This window comes from Neopsephotus bourkii, unplaced genomic scaffold, assembly GCF_033783945.1.
Source record: "Neopsephotus bourkii isolate Nb327-2 ecotype Australia unplaced genomic scaffold, CSIRO-AGI_Nbou_v1 NB_1154, whole genome shotgun sequence".
Classification (NCBI taxonomy): Eukaryota; Metazoa; Chordata; class Aves; order Psittaciformes; family Psittacidae; genus Neopsephotus; species Neopsephotus bourkii.
In genome coordinates, this window is record NW_026901640.1 from 1,516,421 (window position 1) to 1,538,508 (window position 22,088).

At 45.8% G+C, this 22,088-nt stretch overlaps 1 protein-coding gene across 3 annotated transcripts in view; it reads left to right on the top strand.

Moving 5' to 3' along the window:
• Window positions 1–22,088, top strand: part of ACACA (acetyl-CoA carboxylase alpha) — a 113,400-nt gene that overhangs the window by 8,122 nt on the left and 83,190 nt on the right. For 2 of the 3 annotated variants that reach the window (XM_061363377.1, XM_061363376.1), the window contains exons 4-19: window positions 10,135–10,267; window positions 10,879–11,017; window positions 11,240–11,349; window positions 11,783–11,864; window positions 12,500–12,598; window positions 13,154–13,260; window positions 13,956–14,066; window positions 14,564–14,773; window positions 15,334–15,504; window positions 17,095–17,256; window positions 17,550–17,713; window positions 18,524–18,674; window positions 19,177–19,280; window positions 19,541–19,622; window positions 20,732–20,877; window positions 21,787–21,937. In XM_061363377.1, the coding sequence (XP_061219361.1) occupies window positions 10,135–10,267; window positions 10,879–11,017; window positions 11,240–11,349; window positions 11,783–11,864; window positions 12,500–12,598; window positions 13,154–13,260; window positions 13,956–14,066; window positions 14,564–14,773; window positions 15,334–15,504; window positions 17,095–17,256; window positions 17,550–17,713; window positions 18,524–18,674; window positions 19,177–19,280; window positions 19,541–19,622; window positions 20,732–20,877; window positions 21,787–21,937 (2,122 nt within the window). Of the gene's footprint in view, window positions 1–7,620; window positions 7,757–10,134; window positions 10,268–10,878; window positions 11,018–11,239; window positions 11,350–11,782; window positions 11,865–12,499; window positions 12,599–13,153; window positions 13,261–13,955; window positions 14,067–14,563; window positions 14,774–15,333; window positions 15,505–17,094; window positions 17,257–17,549; window positions 17,714–18,523; window positions 18,675–19,176; window positions 19,281–19,540; window positions 19,623–20,731; window positions 20,878–21,786; window positions 21,938–22,088 lie in introns of those variants that run through there. The other variant, XM_061363375.1, reaches the window with a different exon arrangement.

Sequence of the window (22,088 nt, forward strand, 5' to 3'; positions counted from 1 at the left end):
TTATATGTAGCCAGAGAATTGGCATCACCCCTCGAGAAGGTCAATGACTCCATATCGCTTTTTGGCTTGGATGGGGAAAGTTTTGTTGATTAAATAAAGGCTGTCACCCTGCAGGGTAGTGATGAGCCAAGGCTTTCCATGATAGCTGCTGCTGCTTGAGGCTCAGGCCGATGTTGGTCTCCTGGCTGGGAGAAGGGTGATGTTGCTCCTGCTCCTAATTCTTTGTGGCTTAAATAAACTATGAAGTTGGGCTTTTGAGATCCTGGTGTTAATATTTCTCTGTCAAAAGGCCCCTTTATTTTTACAGTAGTGCTGGTTTGCATACCACTAGTCGGATGTGGCCGTTGGATTTGCTCTGTTACAGAGGAGGTGTCTTGTACTTTTCAGTGTGTACAGATGTTTCTTGGTGTCTGGTCAGTACCTTCCATGTCCCCTTCCTTTGCTTCCCACATCCCAGGAGGTCTGGCGGCCAGTGCTGTACTTGAAACCTTGCCAAGTGCTGGGTAGAGCAAGGAGGTGATGTATGTGGGGAACAGCAGTCCATGAACAATCACCACGCTGAATGCTGATAAAGTTATCTTTTACTAGGTGTAGTATTTGCACTTATCAGCACTGAATTGTGGCAGCTCATTTCAGGTTACTTTGCCACCTTGCCTAATGCCTTTAGAATTAGATTCTTGATTCCAAAGCATCTTCAGTCATTCCTGATTTGATGGTAAGCTCATAACAGATAAATTTAAAATGACAATGCTAAAGAGTATTGGTGTTGGAATGAATCCTTGCCAAAGCCCCACTTCTTGCGTCCTTCCAGTTTAATGCTTTCCATCGTCTGAATTCCCACTACCCTGCAGTTGTTTCATGCCTACTTGTTCTGTTTATGAAAATGGATATGTGACATGTCCAAAATGTCATATTGGACATGTTAAAAGTCTTCCTAAGACCCAGATTTACTGCAGCACTTGACAGTCACCTGTTTGCAAACCTTCTTAGCATGGTAAAGAAGGAAATGCATTTCTGAGTCCATGCTTTGCTGAGTTGCTCTAGTCCTGCTGATGGATATGTTCAGCCAGCTGGCACTAACATAACAGATGTAAAATCTTAAAGCAAATTTAAAGGGGATTACCTTTCCAAAGGCTGCCAGTTTGGCAGCACAAAAGGTAAGTTTACAGCAGGAAAAATTGTAGCCCTGTAACTATATATATTTTAGGAACAGAAGAAACTGGATGAACACATGATCATTAGTGTGGAAACAGACAGTAGGAGAGCAAGAAACTTAAGCAACCTTTAGGATGCTGTCTGGCATCGGAGAGCTGTAATGCAATAGGTGTGAACCTTGAGCTCCTCTGTTGTAACTTGCTTACTTTGGCACTCTCTTTGGAGGGTACTTGACTCTAGTTAAATTGGAGAGAAATGCCAATTCAAATAAAAAAGTTCCAGCATTATAAGCTGTTTTTCTAACATAAAGCAGGATGGCAGTTCTTTTCATGAGGAGATTTCCAAATAGTGTTTGCAAATGGAGAAACTGAGACAAAGACAAGTTCAGCAAGTAGCCTGCGGTCACTCTGTGACAGTGAATTAATGGAACACTGGTGTTCTTGCTTCCAACTTCCTTTTGGTAATCACAAAGGTACCCCACTTTCTAAAGCGACCAAGATAAATCTGTGGGGAGCTGTGTGCAGTGTGACCGGTGGATCAAGCAAGGTGAGGTCCAAGAGAGCGTATCCTGTTTGAAGGAGTTGCCAGGAATCTTTCCATTTGGTGGTTAGTTTCACACAGGAGATTTTGGTCAGGTAAAGATACAGACAGGTTGTATTTGAGGTCAGGGGCTTTGCTGCAGAGTCCTACTGGGGGAACAATTACGTTTAAAAGCCAGAATTTAATCAGATGAAAAAGAGGTTGTGAGTTGCCTGTAGCAATAGGCATTGCCACTTCTTTATTGCTCTTGGAAATGACATCATGTTGCCAGTTCATGAAGCATAGTTGCTTCAGTAGACTGCTTGGTGTGTGTTCAGTACCTGAGCTTTGCAGGTCTGAGCTGCTGGGAGCCTTCTGCGACGTCTGATCAATCAATCCTGATCCAGCTCAGGATGCTCGGTGTGCCAACTCCTGTTTCCTCATTTGAGCATGCAGAGTGTGTGTGCGCTGTGGTGTTCCATCATCTCCTTATTGATCTTGTTAGGTGTTTATGCTCTTGCTAGGTCAGGTTGTACAAGCCAGGCTTCCATCCTGACAGAGGTCTGCGGACAGCTTTGAGCCAGTTGGCTGCTGCTATAAAGGATTGGGAAAGCCACACTGATAATGAACTTCAAATCGGTGTGTGGAGCTGTAGCACTCAACAGAGGTTGTGTGTTGGAAGAATAACCATGGGGACTGAAATGGTCTGATTCTTGTCTTGCTTGATTTAGAGTTATATAGTAATAAAAATCATGTAAATGCCCTTCTTGCTGTGTTAGTTACAGCATCTACCATTGAAAACAAGTGTCCTTGAAGAAAATACTCCAGTGATGTGCAGTTCCCATCAACAAAATTTACTCTTATTACATTTTTGTGGAATCATGGAGTGGTTTGTGTTGGAAGGGACCTGAAAGCTCATCCAGTTCGAGCCCCCTGCCCATGGGCAGGGACACCCTGCACTGACCACATTGCTCCTTTACATAATAAACCCGACATGCAATTGTTTCTTATTCCTTCTGCTTCCAGGCAAAATAATTGTGTTGTCTTTAAGTTCAGAAGTTTCCATCAGCACTTCCAGCTGAACATGGTAGCTCTGTTGGGATCCAGTTGTTGCTCATAGTGTAGTGAGCTGTTAGCCAGTTGCTCTGCTCCATCCTGGGATTACAGTGGTAGATTAAAACACTTCTCTATAAATGCCACCTGGAAAGTCTTTGGGTCTGTTTGTTTTGTAATAAATTGTTCCTGACTAATACTAAAATTAAATCCCAGCTTCAAAGGTAGTATCTTGTATCAAATTCTTGTTTAAAATAGACTGAAATCCTGCACGCCTGCTGGTATTTATACATGAGGGCTCTGGTTTCATAAGCAACGGGTGTAGAGCACCTGACAGGCTCACAGTGACTGAAAGCCAAATTTTAGGAAGTAGTTTGTCTGTTACTTCTGATATTAAGCCCAAAGAGGCTTCAGCCTTTAGCATCTCGCAATGTTTGGACTTTCAGTAAATAGTCTCAATAAATTACTGAGGTGCTTAAGAAGAACTAATTGGCTATTTAAGTAGTTTTGGAAGAATGCCTCAATTCTAGTGTGGACAGTGGTACGTTGAGTGTGGCCAGCCTGGCACTGGGTCACTGCTTAGAAACCAGTCCCTGCTTAGAAACCAGTTGTAGGGTGAGTGCACAGAGTACTGAAAGAAATAAAGGATCCTTTTGAGCTGGTTCTGAATTAAGATCTATCCCTTTCCAGTCCAACTGTTTGTGGTCAGGAGAAGATTACACTTTAGAGCATTGATCTGGTAGAAATGGTCGTGTAAGAAAGTGGTGCTGTGATAGTATGCACAAATGGGTGATAGAAATGCAAGCACACTTCAGTATCTGCAGGGCTGATGCTGTCACTGCTGCATCCAAGACTGCTCCAGCTGCACCAGAAGGGATTTCTACTTTGCTGAATTGAATCTTTCCCATTCCACAGCCACTGCTGGTGTTGAAGGCTCCTCCTCCTCTGGCTCTGCTGTCCATGCTCTTGGTTGCCGTGGTGCTGCTGAGGTTTTAGCACAGGGGTTGGCATCTCAGGGGCCAGGAGACCAATAAATGAACTGGAATTCCATGCTGCTTGCTGAGGTTTCCTTTGCTGTGATACTGCTGTTGGCTCAGCAGGTAGGGCAGAGTGATACTGCTGCATGTTTCTGCAAGTTACTGAAATGGAGCTGTGCATCCCTAAGGAACCCCTGCCAGACCAAAGGCTTTGATTCCATTTTGTTCCCCCTTCTGACAGTGAGGGCTGTTGTGATGTATGTTTAGAATTTCATCGACCAGGAGAGAAAGGTTGAATTCCCTCCTGTATCTGCTGGAAAAGATGGAGCTTGTCAGGTGTGTTGGGTTCTGAACTGCTCTCAGTTACACCGACCACCTCTTGAAAGCTACTCTGTTTAGTGAACAAATCCACTTTAAAGAACTTTTCTTCTGCATACTTCTCAACAGGGATAGTTTTATAGTGCTGTAAGAGGTATTTTACTCCCTTTGACTCAGTTAACATGGGAAACATCATCTCGAAACTCAGTGATTTGTAGGGAGGTGTTGCAGAGATTTGCGGGCTGAGGTACCACAGTGGTGACAGCAGCTCTAAGTTGCTTACTTATCTGATATTTTTATAATTGGAAAGATGAGGAGGTTCTATTTTGCCCCTATCAGAATACTCTGTATCAACAGCTCTGTAGTTTGGGAACCAAAATACTACCTTAGGCTAAAGACCTGCCCTGAGGCTGCTCAAAACCTGCGCTAGCAGGGAAGTGGAGCTGTTTAGCCAGGAGTAGGGAGAGGGCTGAGCTTGGTTTTTTGTGGCGCATCCTTGGTTTAATTTCCTGAAATCCTTGTGCTCAATCCTTTGTCAGAGTTGGGTTGAGATTTGTTGTCTTTGATTTATCGGTTGAAGCACTGATACCCATCAGTGTCTGCATTCAAGCCAGCTGCTCTGTCTCTTTAAAATCACGGGTGCACACTGTCTCTGAATAGGTCCAGTTTGCTGCCTCCCAGTGCCTATTGCCTGAGACAGAGTGAGCCATTTAGTCCAGCTCTGGAATTCTGCATTCCTTACCACACTGTGCCTGTCCTTGCTCTTTCTCTCTGCCTTTCTGTGAAATCGATTGGAAGGGCAGATCTAAAACAGGAGCAGATCTTATGGATGCTCCAGCTGGCTCGAGCCTTACCACCCAGATCAGATATATGTTCACAGCAGAGCTTACATATTTACGAGACAGAAAGCCCAAACTGATGGTGCTGCTGCCATCTCTCCACATCCTTTGCAGGCCAAATCCAGAGGGGGGGAAAAATAGTCCATTCTCAGGGTGTGTGTGTGTGTGTGCTGCAGTCTCCTGAAGGCTGCCTTTCAAACAAGGCAGCTGGTGCATCACTGCCTTTGGAACAAACCGCTACGTCACTGATGGCACTTGGCATGTTGCAGTGCTGGGATCAATGCAGGCTCCTGGCTGCGATGTGCGTCAGGTATGTGGCTCTAATAGATGCTTTTTATCTTGGAGGCTAGAACAGGAGAGAGCTGCACAGGCTTCCCCTTTGTCTGCCAGCAGGCCTAGGGACTGAAGAGGGGGATGGTTTTCATATGCTATTTGCCTTTTGGGCTCTGAGTAGTGTTACGTTTAGGAAATGAGGTTTGTAGGGAGTGTGCGTGTTCCATGGTAAGTATTGTATGAGAACAACATCCTGGGGTAGCGTATTTGTGCAGGGATGTTGCAGCAAATCGTGGCTGTTGATTTCCCAGCAGTGAATTCAGCTGAGAGGAGGTAGGATGAATGGCTTTGAGCAGTGCTGAAGCTGCTCCTGTAACGTCAAGCTGTGTGTGTACGTGTGGGATTTGTTTCCTTGCAGCTACAATGCTCAGACACTGTTTGGGTTTGGGGCTGTGGGTGGGGGGCTTTTGGAGCAGATATTTGGGAAACTGCTTTTGTGAAGCCTGAAAAATAATCTTTCAGTTGTACTGTGTATAAATTTTAACCAAATCAGGGTCAGAACCGGAGGAAATGTAACAGAGCTGTAGATCATGCAAGTGTTTTGTTTTGAAAATGATGGAATATAGCATTCACTGCTTCCATCCCTGGCAGTGTTCAAGGCCAGGTTGGATGGGGCTTGGAGCAACTTGTACTAGTGGAAGGTGTCCCTGCCTATTGCAGGCTTTGGAACCAGATGAGCTTTAAGGTCCTTTCCTGCCTAAATCAGTCTGGGATTCTATGAGTATCAGTTGGGTTTTGCTGGTCTTGCATGGTGGGAACCAGAAGAGAAGGTGACAGAGATTTTCTCAAGCAGAGTCTGTAGGTTTGTGATTCTCAGCCCTTATGACGGCTTCCTTGGACCCGATGGCATGGTGAGTTTGTGGTGGCCTCCCTGCAGAGGTGAAGGGAAGTGGGAGCCTGGAGAACCTGGGAGAGCAGAGCGTCGTGGCTCCATCTGTGCCTGCTGGGTGTGGGAGCAAGGTCTGCAGCACCCCTGGGTGAGTGCTGTGGCCAGAGGCCCCGCAGGTTGCATACTGCTGTTTTAAAAGGAGTTGAATGGGAAAGTTGGGCAGTTTGAGCAGTTCTTCAAATAGGAACAAAGGCGGAGATGTGAGAGAGGAATTCAGTTATTAAGTAGATGCATAACGTTGGGGTTTTCTGTTTCTTCTTTCCCTGTCTTGTCTCTGGTGATTCCTCTCCCCTCTCACTACCACAGTGTGTCGCTGTCCCCTTTGCCCTTCTGCCGACAAATCTCGAGGAAACCGATCTGCAGAGGGTTGTTTTGCTTGCACTTTATCGGGCACATGCTGGTCGCTGCTGATTTTGACTCTGCTGTTCTTAGCTCCCTGTCCCCTGCGGTGACCTTACGTTGCCCTCAGGGTTCCATGCTGTCATCATGTGAATGTGACACTTTTCCTCCTTGTTCCTTTTATTAAGCGATCCTCTCCTGGGTGATGCACACACACTCCAAGAGTGTGTGCTATGGAATCAAAGCTGTGCTGCCCGCAGATGGCCCTGCACTGGAACAGGCCCAAATGTCATGGAATTGAGAAATGTGGCCCGGTTGCTGCGTCTAGTTCCAGGCCAAGTTTGCTCCTCGCTGTACAGCTGCAGTCATCGTCCTTATCCTGGCCTTACCCCCAAGCTTGTAGTTTATGTATGGGCTCAGTACTGAGCATACTTTGTTCCTTTCTCCAATGATGTTATTGAACCTTGGGACACTTCATTTTGATAGCACTTGGAGGAATTTCATTTCCATTTTAGAGGTGGAGACACAGAGGCACAGAAGCTGTGACTTGTCCGGGTCTCCCAGCTTCCAAGCTGGTGCCCAGCACGTTCTGTTGTCTATGGCTGGGTCACTACTGTGTCCTGTGTGCCTGTGCAAACTGTCTTGGCACCTCTGGAATTGCTTTCCTTGCCACCTCCCCACCCCTCCTGGAAATGTGCTATTAAATCCTGTGTGTGGCTTGCATTCTTGGGGCAGACCAGCCCCTGTGCTGCTCCTTTGCTGTCGGCAGTGAGGTGCCTGCTCCCATCTAGGCACGTCGGTTTCTCTGGATGCTGGGGGAGCACATGGGGACAACCCTGTGGTCTCCACTTCCTTGCATGACTTCCACTGTGGGGAGCAGGAGCTGGGGCTCACCACTGGCTGGGGGAGCCGCCGCACATCACCGGGGCTGCCACAGCGGTGCTGGGCGTTAAGCCTGGTTGCGTAACCTGTAGCTCATTTTCTCTCTTTCCTGATTAGCTGCTTTCCTCTGAATGCAGAAGGGGGAAGCTGCTCCCCGCACTGTGCGTGCTGCGTCACGGGAGAGCGGCTCACACACAGAGAGGGGTGGTGGAAAGCAAGGGACAAAGGTTAAAAGAGCGAAGCAATCTGGGAAGCGGCGCGGCTTGAAGGAGAACTGCACCGAGCGCAGGAGGCTGTTTGCAGCTTGCTCCTGCAGGGCTCTCAGAATCAAATAGCAGCAGCAGCACTAGAGGAGTCGTAAGCCAGCCTGAGATCTGCTCATTCCCTCACTGAGACAGCATGGAGGATTCTGCAGAGCAGAGTCAGGAAATGAGATATCACATGCTGCAAAGGTAAGAGTTACCCATGCGAGCATCTCCGCGGTGCAGCAGCTCTGCTGGGCTATACGCATAAAGATACACAAAAAGTGGGAATGGCGCTCCAGACTGGGAATGCATACTGCTGTTTTCCCATGTTCGTTTCATCCTTTGAAACCTTGCCAGTTACCTTGAGGTATCTGTGCACGCAGTCTGTAAGCAGGATGCTAGAATACATTTTAGTGGGGGAATCAGTGTTAAAAGAGTTGGAGATTCTGTGACTTCCTGCTCTATCAGCTCTGAAGGATAGACGGGTGTTTTGGAAGGTCTTGCCTAACAAAACACAGCATCTGTGAGCTGGTGATTAGGAGGGATGGCTCAACTCAGCATTTATCCTGTTTTGTTTAGAGCTCAGTGTTCTTTTTGCTGTGCTGCCCAACTTCTGCTTCGTCTTACCCTACAGAAAAAGAATCATCTCTCCTGTTCTGACACAATATGCAGCCGGTGGTTATTGGTAAATACAGCTAATGTTCTTGATATGTTTGCTGCCACAAAGGAAACTGAACTCTGCTTGCTCATAAACAAGTGTTTGTGCATTATTTTGGATGATGAACCTCTGGTTCTTTTGACATTTGAGCTGGAGCAGTATCTTTATGCGTATAGTAGAAACTACTACAGGCAGGATAGTTCCTATTCGTGTGTGTTCACACATTCTGAGCCCAGGATTTTGATCTCTTTTATTCCTATTTTTGGTGTGACTGCCCTCAATAAACCTGCAGTGAATTAACCTGTCTCACTTGCTGGACTGTGCTCCTTGACACAGAGTCTGACCCTCTTTAAACACACAGATTTAGTAGAAATTCAACCTTAACTGCACCTTTCCTCTTTTTTTTGCCTGTTAGCTCCTCTCCTTGAATTCTTGAGCTTTGTAACAGCAGTCTGAACTCTTGCTGATAGCAACGAGTTTTAAGTTCATTGACTGTTTATCTCTGAAAGTGCAGTTAAGAAGAAGGGAAAGTAATACAGGGGAGAAGCTTTGTGCACCTCACTCGGTCTGTGCCTTTCTGTTTGTATCAGCTAGCAGGTTACTGGACTGGGTGTGCAGCCAGTTGAATATCCCAGACTCGCACTGGGAGACAGGCATCTGTTTTTGTAGTGTGCTTTAAAATCACCCCACTGATCTTGTTTCCCTGTTACCTTCTCCACTCTTGGCTTCAGGGATCGTTTCAAGACTGCTTTCACTCTGCATAAAACAGGTTTTCACTTATACCAAGACTCAACTTGAAGTCAAGCATGGGCATTTGTCATGGGAGAGAAAGACTGATGTGTCTGAGCTTCAAGGGCTGCTTTCTTGCTGTTCTGGAAAACCTTAAAAACAGAATCAGGGTTTGCCACAGTAGAAGGGAGGAACCTGCTTTGTCCTGTGTGGGGTAGATTGGCATGTCTTTATGGTCAGATCTGGGCACTGATCTTGCCTTACCTGAAAATGTCACCTTTCCTTCTCATACAGTTCATAGTTGATTGTACCAGATTTGGCACATAGCTTTTTGAGTAGGTTGTTCTGGATGACATGGATCCAGCTCTTCCTTGTTAATGTGTACTGCAAGGTCTAGGCTGCTTTAGCACCGTGCTCGTTCAGAGGAAACATGCATAAGAGAAGAACCTGGAGTTAACCAGACACTCGCTACTGTTTGACCAAGGCTTCCTTCATCAGCAAATTTCTTGGTCAGAACACACGTTACTGATGCAGAGTTAAGGAGGGTCTGCATTCCAGATGGGTAAATCTTCATAGGCTGGAACATATTTATGGGGTAAAGTGAGGGACAGTCTGCCTGTTTCCTCTCAGGCTGTCACAGAACACCTCTAACAGCAGCTCATTGCAGCCAGGTTGCTCCAAACCTTCTGTGGGGCAGTGAGCCCCACAGTTACAGCTCTCAGCTGCCTGACCTCAGTGGCTGTGCTTATGAAGGGAGATCTCTAGATGCTGCACATGTCCTTGGCTTGGTTTTCGCGTCGTGCCCTCCCTGTGGTGTTGCTCAATGGTAGCAGCTCTCCAGCAGCTGATCAGGGCAGAGGTTCCTGATGGGTTTCCACTGGTTCAAGGGCAGCCAGGAGGGCCTGCCTGGCTCCTGGGGACTGATGCTGGAGTGGCACCACTTCTCTAATAGCACTGTCCCCCTTGGTTGCTGTTGGGTCTTCCCAAAGCACTGAGTTGTTTAAATACCTTCCTACTGTTCATCCCTCCTTCGTAACCAGTCATCCCTGTAAAAGCTGAGGACCAGGTCCCGGTGGCCTGGAGGCAAGGAGTGATCTGCTTCTCTGCCTGGGAAATATGGTCAGGGGGAACTTTAACAATGATCTGTGTACATTTGCACTGCCAAGTTGCCTTTTTCTGTCTCCCACAATTTCCCTAGGCCCAGCATGTCTGGTTTACACCTTGTGAAGCAGGGCCGGGACAGGAAGAAAGTTGATGTGCAGCGGGATTTCACTGTGGCTTCTCCAGCAGAATTTGTTACTCGGTTTGGAGGGAATAAGGTTATTGAAAAGGTAAATTATTGACCTCTTTCTCTTCAGCATGTTGCATTGTGTTCCCTTCCCTTGAGCTAGGATGTCTCTCGAGAAGGCTGTCCATTGCTGCTACCAAAGTTAATATTCCTGAAGTTGAAAGTTGTGCTTGTGCCTATAACCATTGTGTTCCCGTTTCATTTGCTATGTGATAAATAAACATCCCATTGTTTTAGCTTAGTGTGACGGGGGAAAAACTTAGTGAGCTTGAGCACTTGTGCAGCTACAGAAGGATTTATGGAGAGCTGTAACAAAAGTAGACTGGAAAAACACTGAGAAATGTATTTAGAAATATCATTTAATGAATGAAGTCTTTTCTTATCAGGTATTGGAAGTTTTAGGTACTTGTTAGGCCTATTTTCCTGTGTCCTGCTCTTTAATCCAAATGAGACATAATACATTAAAGTCTTTATGGTCAAGCAAGAGCCAATTTCTAAATTGACTGATGGGCCATTAAATGTTCTTGCTGAATTGAATGCTGCCCAAGGAAACTGCACAGCCCCAGAATTGGACCAAGAGTCTTCAGAGAACTGTTCTCATTATCATTTGGTATTGTTTAGACTCTGTTTCATCCCTGCTTCTAACGTGCTCAGGTGCTGATAGCAAATAATGGCATTGCAGCGGTGAAGTGCATGAGGTCCATCCGCCGGTGGTCCTACGAGATGTTTCGAAACGAGAGGGCCATCAGATTTGTTGTTATGGTGACTCCTGAGGATCTGAAAGCAAATGCAGGTGAGTGGTGAAGACCAGTGAAGGTGCAGAACCCTCTCCTCGCACAGACCTCTGTGCGCACAAGAAGTTCAATGTTTGTCCGTGCATCGCGTCCCATTCTGGCAAGTAACTGATCCTTCTGGGAGGAGATGGGGTACTTCCATCCATTCCATTTAGGGAATTTTAGACCAAGTCCCGTTTATTAGGTTTGCAACCTAAAAGAGCCCTTCTTTGTGTTTGCAGAGTATATTAAAATGGCAGATCACTACGTCCCAGTTCCAGGAGGACCAAACAATAACAACTATGCAAATGTGGAACTCATTCTTGATATTGCAAAGCGGATTCCAGTGCAGGTGAGAAGGGTCAAAAGTACTTCTCAAAAAAGGAGCTAACATACTAAGCAGTCGTCTCTCTGGGGAGATAGGTCAAAGAAATTGAAATCACAGATCTCTGCTAGCACCAGAGGGCACAATGCTTGTTACAGTGCAGTGGATTTCCCAGCATGAATACCTGCAGGAGGTGGAAGGTTCCCTTCAGCCTTTTGCTTCCCTGCACTTGGTTGCTCTTCGACAGCTTCCTGCAGCAGCCTTCTTTGACTTGTCTACAAGATGCAAGGCAGTAGCCCTTTAAACTGAGCTTACCATGTAGTTCAGGGGACTGGTCTGGCTTCTGAATGTTACCAGGCTGTTTCCAGTGGGGAAAAGAAAGACGTTAAGTATCTGCATGCTTCCTCTTTCCACTTGTTCTCCTAAAACAAAGAGTAAATTATGCTGTTTTCTTCTGCAGGCTGTGTGGGCTGGCTGGGGCCATGCATCTGAGAACCCTAAACTACCAGAGCTTCTCCACAAAAATGGGATTGCTTTCATGGGTGAGGATATACTCCTCTGATCTGATGTCTGGTCCCTATTTTAAGATGGAGAAATTTAGGGGGAGAAAATCCTGAGTCTAAAAGAGAGCCATGAGGGATGGTTTACAAGTGCAAGGTGAATGATATGTTCTTTATGGTAGTCAGAGCAACACACTGTGCTGTCTAATGGTGTACTCTGTTACCAGTAATTGAGGCTAATGAAAACAGATAAGGTTTGAACATATGCCAGGAATTAGTTCTTGTATGGGAGAATTGGCAAGTTCTCCAACACACCTTTGAATATTGTGGATGCAAAATCAGAAAAGATTCCTGTTAAAGCAGGTTGTTTCACAAGCTGAATGTCCCTGTTGTCATTTTGAAGAGGGTGGTTGTAGTCAGGGTTTCTGGAAAGAGTGGAGTTTTCCATGGACAGTCCATGAAGTTTGTGATCCGGTTAGCAGTGTAGTTAACTAAGTGCTGGAGATGTTTGGTGCAGTAAGCCTCATCCCCTGAACCACATGAATCTGCATGTTAGATAAAGTTTTGGACACATGTGATGTTTAAAGATAGGCATGAAACCTAGATTAGACTTCTGGATGTTTGCCTAATGGCTGCTGTCTCTTGTGTTTCTCATGTGTCGTTTTTGCTCTTTGCAGGTCCTCCAAGCCAAGCAATGTGGGCCTTAGGAGATAAAATTGCTTCTTCCATAGTGGCACAGACTGCTGGCATTCCAACTCTTCCTTGGAGTGGCAGTGGTAAGAAGGAAACTGCCATGTGCTTATCAAGATCATTCTAGTAATATTTTCTTCCCCCCCCATCTAATCTTTAAGAAGTGCCTCAGCACAAAAGGGTGTTCCAAGGGATGTTCCCTCTGTTTCGAATTTCACATCTGTATTTGAGGCTTAGCTACTGTGATATATATGGATATGCCAGGCACAATTCCCATGTTGTGTCATGGGCTGCAGCTCTAACAGAAGAGCTGTAATATCTGGTGTTTCTGCAGTCTTCTAGCATGGAGTGTGTAGTTTTGGGGCACATAGTCAATACTCTGCTTCCATGGAAGCAGTATGCAGTTTGAGAAGACAGAATTGCACAGGTGAAATGAAAGAGGATATCACTTGTTGCTTCTGCTCCCCAGGAAGCAGAAATGTCTCTTTGCATTCTGCATTCTCTCTCTTCTGAATGCTTCCAGACCAGTTCCTTGTGGAACTGGTTTGTTTCCACTGCGACTGTGTTTTGACTGCTGTTTGTTTCACTCGTGTCTGCTGTGTGAGATCTCACGAGCTAAGAAGATGCTGCTTTTATTTCAGGTCTTCGAGTGGACTGGCAGGAGAATGATCTGCAGAAGCGAATCCTCAATGTTCCTCAGGAGCTGTATGAAAAAGGCTATGTGAAAGACGCGGACGATGGACTGCGGGTGGGTGGCTGGTGGTCTGGAGGTATTTGAGGTCTTGCTGGAGAGAGCTAGAGGTTTGATGTATTTGTAGTGGGAGGACAAACTAGAACTAGGCTGTCAGCCTCACAGAGCTGAGTCTTGGAATCTGGAAAGGGATCTTTCATATGGACCCCCCCTGCAGGATGAGGTGGGAATTAGGAGCGAGGCAAGATATGGAACCAGGGTTGGATTTCACTAAGGACTCTCTTCTGGGTTTTGGGTAATGCAGGAAGGAGGTGGTTTTAATAACAGCCCATGGCCTCATACTTGATCTCATCTTTTGCCGAGTTTCTCTTTGAGGAGGATTTCTAGAATAAGAAATATTGCTGGCACAATGCAGGATTTGGAGTTTTCCTTTGTGAAGAAAGGCAGTGGGATGCATGATCTTTGTGTTACCCAGTGCAACGACTTCCTGTCTTTTACAAAAGCTTTTCTGTGAGTTAGTGAATTTAATGACAAAAGATTTTATGATCGCTTTGAGAAGCAAGAGTCACAAAAGCACTGCTCTTTTTTCCAACTTCAGGCATCCTCTCAAACTGGGATATTTGGTTTCTATCCCAGTCATGTCTTGGTTACTAAAGAGGCAGGCACAGAAGCTTGGACACAAATCAACAGGAAAATAAAGATCTTTTCAACTGTTTTGTACTTACCCATGTTTTGCTGCCCATCTTGGTCAGGCTGCTGAGGAGGTTGGCTACCCTGTCATGATCAAGGCTTCTGAAGGAGGAGGAGGAAAAGGAATTAGGAAGGTTAACAACGCAGATGACTTCCCCAACCTCTTCAGACAGGTAACTTCTCCCTTTGGTTTGTGCTGTCTTGTTCTGAATGCTCAAGGTTGGGTGATTCTGAGACCTCTGTATCAGAAACGTTAAAGAGCTGAAGAAGACTGCATTATGTGTCAGAGTGTGTTTAGCTACTTTGAATCACGACTTCATGCTTTGCCCTGTATGTTGACAGGATTTCACTCTATCTGCATATCCAGTACAGTTGTCAAATGCCCAGACTTTATTGGAGGTGCTGAATAAATCCAAGTAACAGAGGGCATGAGCAGTGTAACTCAGATGTTGAGGGACATGAGCCTTCTTTAGCTTGTGAGTTACTTAGGAAAGCTGAGAGGAAAGGAAACGGTGCTGTAGTTGTATGCAAGTGGACAAAGTGTATTCTCAGCCTTAGGTGGCCCAGGGGAAGCACTATGGAAGTTTCTTGCTTAAAAAAATCAGTTGGGATGGTTGTGACTAAGGTGCTTACAGGAATGATCAGTGTATTTGTGTTGTCTCTGCTGTAGGTTCAAGCTGAAGTCCCAGGCTCTCCAATCTTTGTGATGAGACTGGCCAAGCAGTCCCGGCACCTGGAGGTGCAGATCCTGGCGGATCAGTATGGCAATGCCATCTCGCTCTTTGGCCGGGATTGCTCCGTGCAGCGCAGGCACCAGAAGATTATTGAGGAAGCACCTGCTTCTATTGCAACTTCGGTGGTGTTTGAGCACATGGAACAGGTGAGGGGGGTTCTCTTTGCCTTGTGAGACTCCAGAAACAGGCAGCACTTAGGGGGTTTTCTTGACATCATCAGGATGTTTTGCACTCTTGAATCTTCTGTAGAGCAATATAGGGTTATGTCCCCCACACTGGTTAGTGTGGGCTCACATTCCCAATGGGACTCACATTTCAAAGCTGAGTCCACCATGAAATAATATAGCAATAATTTAATACCACGTAATATCACAAAAACCATTTAAACTGCGCTTCTCTCTTATTTTTGGGGTACATGCATTTTAAGGGCTGCTCCACAGCTGTCACATTAAAAGCAAGCTGTAAGAGTTCCATGAATTGTTCGATGCTGAATATTAAATATTTGCTTCAAACTCTGGCTTCTGTAACTTGGAAATCAAAGCTCCTGTGCCACGTGCTTTTCTCTGAGCAGTTTTTAGGCCTGTTCCAAGCTTTTGTGTGTTTTGGAATGCCAACCAAAAAGTCTGAAGGAGGAGGAATGGATGAACAGAGCGCAGTAACTGAGTGCAGGGCCTGGAAATCAAGTGCTTCTTTTCCTATATCCTAGTGTGCAGTGAAGCTTGCCAAAATGGTGGGGTACGTGAGTGCTGGCACTGTGGAATACCTGTACAGCCAGGATGGCAGCTTCTACTTTCTGGAGTTGAATCCCCGCCTGCAAGTGGAGCACCCCTGCACAGAGATGGTGGCTGATGTCAATCTGCCTGCAGCGCAGCTCCAGGTGAGTCAAGTGCCCAGGCCCTGGCTCCTGGAGGCTTTCAGAAGTACTCAAACTATATGAAGCATGAAAAACCTGTTCTGCTGAAGGCTTAATAAAACGGGGGTGGATTGTTGTCGTGAGTCAGAGTTCTGTGTTAAAACCAGATGGCATACTCACACTGCAGATGAATAGATTGTGGTACTGATAGAGGAGAGAATATAAAGCCAAGTGTTAGAGAGCTCTGCTAAATATGGCCTGTATCTGCATGTGCAGATAGGTGATATACGGCATGTCCACATCTCCTCCTCTACAAAACACCCAGTAATTCAAAGACCTATTTTGGTCCAGCTCTACAGAACACCCAGTAATTCAGAGGCTTATTTTGGTACCCTCTCAGCTTGGGGTTGATCTTCTATGGCTGGAGCAAAGCTTTGTTCAGTATTCCACTGTATATATATATATATGTGTGTCTGTATATATATATATAGATGTATATGCATCCATCCTATTATAACTCACTAAGTTATGGCCTTGCTGTTTGGCTCTTTCTGATTTGGAAAGCAAAGAGAGGTTATTTTCTAGTTGTTTCTCCTGGACTGCTTCAGGTAAAAGGATTGTGAAGAGAAGCTCCTCTTCTCTGCTCTCGTGAGACCTCACCTGGAGCATTGTGTGCAGTTCTGGTGTCCTCAACATAAAAAGGACATGGAGCTGTTGGAACAAGTCCAGAGGAGGCCACGAGGATGCTCAGGGGCTGGAGCACCTCCTGTAGGGAGACAGGCTGAGAAAGTTGGGGCTGTTGAGCCTGGAGAAGAAAAGCTGTGTGGAGACCTCAGAGCAGCTTCCAGTGTCTGAAAGGAGCTACAAGGATGCTGGAGAGGGACTCTTCATCAGGGACTATAACGATAGGACAAGGGGTGATGTGTTCAAACTGAAACAGGGAAAGTTTAGGTTAGATATAAAGAAGAAGTCCTTCCCTGTGAGGGAGGTAAGGTGCTGGAACAGGTTGCTCAAGGGAGTTGTGAATGCTCCATCCCTGACAGTGTTCAAGGCCAGTTTGGACAGAGCCTTGGTTTGGTGCGAGGCATCCCTGTCCATGGCAGAGGGCGTTGGAACTGGATTATCTTAAGGTCCTTTCCACCCGGAATCATTCCATGATTCTATGAATAGTTCAACTTTAAGCACTGAGATTATTTTGTGAAACAAGTTGACAATTCGGAGCCTTCTGTCTCATGAGGACCTTAATAGAACAGGCCTTAAAGTGTGCCCATCCTTAGCTGAGCCAGCACTGGCCAGCTTTCTCTGGAGCCCTTTAATCACTCAATGGAAAACAGTGGCTGAAGGGCTTAAGGTGGATATTACACTGAGCTCAGCTGTCCTGAGAAGTATGAACATTCCAAGACGTGTCAATGGAGACCAGAAAACAGGCATGTGTGTGTATCTGCTCTACTGGAACCGCAGCATCAGCTTCTGCAGAGAGTTGGAGTTAATTCCTCAAGGAATAGGCACTCTCAGGGAGGAGGGAAACTTACTTAGCGGTGCTTTATTATTTGCATAATCATAATCACTATTATTAGATGTATATTTATCTGTTTCAATTATATTTTCCCTTAGATTGCCATGGGGATCCCCCTCCACAGGATCAAGGATATCCGAATGATGTATGGTGTTTCTCCGTGGGGAGATGGATCTATTGACTTTGAGAACTCAGCCCACGTCCCCTGTCCCCGCGGCCATGTCATCGCTGCACGTATCACCAGTGAGAATCCTGATGAGGTGAGTGCTTTAAACTCGTAGTTAACTGACCACACGCTGAGAACTGGGGCCTTACAGCAAGGTTCAGTCCCTGCTGCTGCTCCCTGCTGAACATTCTGGCAGCAAATATAAAGCATTCTTCCCTTATCTCATTTAGCTGATGGTTCTGTTTAGACACAGCCTGAACTTATTTGTGTATATGTGATGTTGCAGCACAAGAAGTGCTCTGGCCTTCAGAACTCTGATTACTTCCCTAATTCTGGATTATTTACTTTTTCTTTAGGGTGTATAGCAATGTCTGTCTGTCTTTGCAGGGATTTAAGCCCAGTTCTGGAACAGTTCAGGAGCTGAACTTCCGCAGCAATAAGAATGTCTGGGGCTATTTCAGTGTGGCTGCTGCAGGAGGGCTGCATGAGTTTGCTGATTCTCAGTTTGGTCACTGCTTCTCTTGGGGAGAAAACCGGGAAGAAGCCATCTCGTAAGTACTCAGAAAAGTGGGACAACCTTGGTAATGGCTTGGTTTTGTCCTCTTTGATCCAAAGTGCCATGGAAAAACGAGGCTGCTTCCTTACTTGTAGGAGTTTGAAGTTTCCCTCTCTTTGCCATGTTTCCCACAGCACGGTCAGGCTTCTCATCCTGTCTTGATTTGCAGTTCCACTGTGTTGGCACCTATGTTTCTACACTTTTTGCTTAGTTTATGTTTTATCTTTCTCTTTCATTCCTGCCTTGTGTGCCTACTGCTGGGATATGGTGCAGCTACTGGTGTATTGAAGTCCTTCCTAGAAAGCATTTGGGTGGAAGGCTTCTAACAGGACAAACACTGATAACTTGTTAGGCCAGTGCCTTATAATGGTTTGTAAACCACTGAGCGTCCTTTTGTCGTTTGGAATGAGGAAGCATCCAGTCACAAGACAGGACTGTCTGACCTGTCATCTAGGCTCCTTTTGCATCCATAGCCTTTTCTCTCTTCCATTCTTTGTGGGATGGAGACCACATCTGTCTGTCCTATCTAAGCTCCTGACATGTGGTAACAGTGAGAATGCCTGGTTTATAGCTTGGCTGGTTGAGCTCCTCTTGTTCCCACCTGCACCAGATTGAAGGAAATTAACGTTCTTTCATTCCCAAGCTTGTTATACGGGATCTTGGTCCAGTGCACGTGCTCTTCTGCTGTTACCTTCAGGCTGTTTTTTTCCCAGCAGCTCATAAGGGGGAACTACCTGAAGTCAACCAGTTTGCACATCGTTGCTGTTAGTATGGGATAGATAATCGGTTTTCCTCTCTCTTTCAGAAACATGGTAGTGGCTTTGAAGGAGCTGTCCATCCGAGGGGATTTCCGAACCACTGTGGAGTACTTGATTAAACTCCTGGAAACAGAAAGCTTCCAGCAGAACCGCATTGACACGGGCTGGTTGGATCGACTTATCGCTGAGAAAGTTCAGGTGCAGCTGCTTCCGTTACAGACTACAGATTGGAGTGAGAAGAGAAAGGGGATGTGAGGACAAGCTTGGTGCATGCTGGTTGCAAGAGGATAAGGATTTAGGAGTGGTTAATTTCTGCTTATTGCTTTATGAATTAGTATTTTCATTGGCCTTAGTTCTTATTTATAGCAGACAACTACCCAACCATCATGAGATTGACTAGAAAAGCATCTTAGTGTACATGGGAATTAAGGCTGGTGTTTCGGTTTGCAGTTTGGGACAGATTTAGTGGACGTGTAGGTGGAGCCTCAAGGTGTGATCCAGGAATTAAGAAGTGTGGCCTTCTTTGAAGGAGTTACAAATGTAATTGCTTCTATTTGTATTTGCATGGATTCCTCATCAATTAAGAAAGGTCAGCCGTGAGCCAGAAATAAAGCTGAGATTACTTGTTTCTGCAAGTGGTTGTCCAGAGTGGACTGAAGCTAAAGGAGATAGAATGGTGTTGTGTACCCTTCCTTTCTAGGCTGAAAGGCCTGATACCATGCTGGGAGTGGTGTGTGGAGCTCTGCATGTGGCTGATGTCAGCTTCCGCAACAGCGTCTCCAACTTCCTGCACTCCCTAGAAAGGTAAAATTGCTGAGAAGCCCATAGTCATGAGCTGTGATTTACAAGTTTCATTCAGGTCCAGTCCAGAAACACACAGAGCTTGTTGTCTGCTGACTCTTCTCTGGCAGACTCTTCCTAAGAAGAGGTGGTTTAAAAGCTTGCTCCCATCTCTCTGCTAGTGTTTTCCAAACTCTTGCATGCATCCCTGAACCTACTTGGGCCCCTGGTAGCAGTTCAATGGGTTCTAAAAGACCAGTTTCGTTTTGTACTTCACTTTCAAGGGGCCAAGTCCTGCCTGCTCATACACTGCTGAACACTGTGGATGTGGAACTCATCTATGAAGGACGAAAGTATGTGCTGAAGGTATGATGCACAGTGTGGATACCCATCCTCTTGTCTCTTTTACTTGGGAATGCCTGTGCTGTTCTTGCTTAATCTTTGTAATGTATAATTACTGGAATTAAATCTGTTCAGAGTTCATTTTCTCTGCTTTAGTGGGGTTGGGCAATCATTACAATCTCCCTTATGGTGATATCCCATCACATCTTCCCATTGCAATATCTTTCAGGGTCATTTTAATCTTTCAGGGTCAAGACATGCTCTGCATAGGGTGGAGAAAACTTTGTGACTGGCAAAGAATACTGCCTGTTGGTTGACCAGAACTTTCGATTGATGTCTCTGAACACGTAGCTCTATTCTGTTGGTGTTTGAGCCCAGTTTCATCAGCATGACCAGAATCTGTAGTATTTTTTCCCTTTAGTGGTGCTTTTTCGTTGCTGTATGCGAAAAGACCATGTTAGAAACACTGTTGAGAGGTTTCAAAGCCAAATGTACAAGGGTTAGGGAATACTAGACTGAAGATCGCCTGTGCAATCTCAATGAGCTTACTTGGGCAAATTTATTACAGTGCAGCTTTTAATGACGTGACCATACACTGCTTTTTGCAGCTATAAATATCGTGCACCTCTGTGGTTGTATTTTGGCACCCCTTTGCTGAGAGACACAGAACAGCACTAAAGGGTGCTCTAAGCATTTACCCAGCTTCAAGCAGGAGCTCTGTGGCAGAGGCTGTGGTAGGATGCCTTTCTCCAGGGAGAGCTTTAGCTGCTTTCTCCAGGAGACAATCTCTTGTTCATTGGGCAATATTAGTACATGACTGTGCTTTGTATGTAGATCATGGTGAAGAAATGGTATATGATTGCATAATCAATCCTGTACTATTAATGCATTGGTGTGAAAGGATTTAATCAAGATTAATGGACAGCATTAGTTCTGGCATCTCTCGACTGCTAAATGCTTGGCCTTGTGATCCCGAATTCTTGTGCTTTTCCCATCTAACATGAGAACAAGTGGCTCTGTTCCCCTTCAATTCCCACTGTTGGAGTGCTGGAAAACTGTCTGTTGTGGCAACCAAGGCACTGTAAATGCTGGGTTCATTTCATGGGCTCCATACTTTTCCTGTGGACCTGCAGGTGACCCGTCAGTCTCCCAATTCCTACGTGGTGATCATGAACAGCTCCTGTGTGGAGGTGGATGTGCACCGGCTCAGTGATGGAGGACTGCTCCTGTCTTACGACGGTAGCAGCTATACTACCTACATGAAAGAAGAAGTGGACAGGTAGCAACCTGTAAAGATCGCTGTTTCATTTGCAAACAAGACAGAATTAGGTGTATTTGTAACTTTACACATCAGTTGGGAACGGGATTCTCTCCTACGAAGAGGCTGCTGGGCGTAGCATGGATGAGTTTAAAGGGACAAGTTGCTTTCACCTGAAGAGCAGATCTTGGCTACTGTTAAAGATCTGGATGTGCGTGGAGTCCATGTTCTGCTGCTGGTTCTTTAAAAGTGCCCTTTTGGGTTATAAAAAACCCAAACAAAAACTAGAATATGAAAATCTTCGAAATCCTTGAAACCCCACAAGTCCCCCAGAAACAGACCCAAGATTTGCTATTTCAGTGCATTCCCTCAAAACCCCCTGCAGGGATCAGAGCCATAAGGTCCGTAAATCTCCCATCTTCTGGAACATGAGCCACTGCCCCCTCTGCTGGTTTCTTTTCTGTGACAAATGTAACGAATCTGGTCAGGAGTACAAGGAAAGTTTGGATCACTCCTGCTCTCTTCAGCTTTGTGCTGGACACAGGATGGTTTTGCACGGGCAGTTTGGTGCATGTGTTGAGTGTTCTGTGTAGCAAGTGTCATCTCCAGTAACACCAGCCTTTGTTTATATGAGATCTGGAGCTTCCTTGGTTCTGGTTCTGGTAATGAGCGTTTTGTGGGGAAGCAACACAGAAGTGGCACACTACCAACCTTGCTAAGGGCTGTTGTGTCTGGTTTCTGATCCTTGGCTTCCATAGGCTCAGTTTGATACATTTAACATGAGCTTTCAGATGCAGGGCTGGGCCTTTCAGCTTGGAAGAGTTGATTGAGGGGGTTTTCGTTAGAACAGGGAAAGAGAGAATGCATTTTCCCCTTTGCATGCTTTCCCCCAGAAATTGTGTTGCAGTGATTTATCCCGTTCTTTCCCAGGTATCGCATCACTATAGGGAACAAGACCTGTGTGTTTGAAAAGGAGAACGATCCCTCCATTCTGCGCTCACCTTCTGCTGGGAAGCTTATCCAGTACGTGGTGGAGGATGGGGGCCACGTGTTTGCTGGCCAGTGCTTTGCAGAAATAGAGGTAAAAGAGTCTCAGAGAACTGACTTGGCTGCAGGTGCTGAGTGTGCCCAGGCAAAAGCTGGTGGTGGGGGGTGAGAAGTTGAATGCTTTGAAGCTGGGAACTGAGCACAAGGGATAAGTCACAGTATTTCCTTTCCAGATGTTGTCTTTA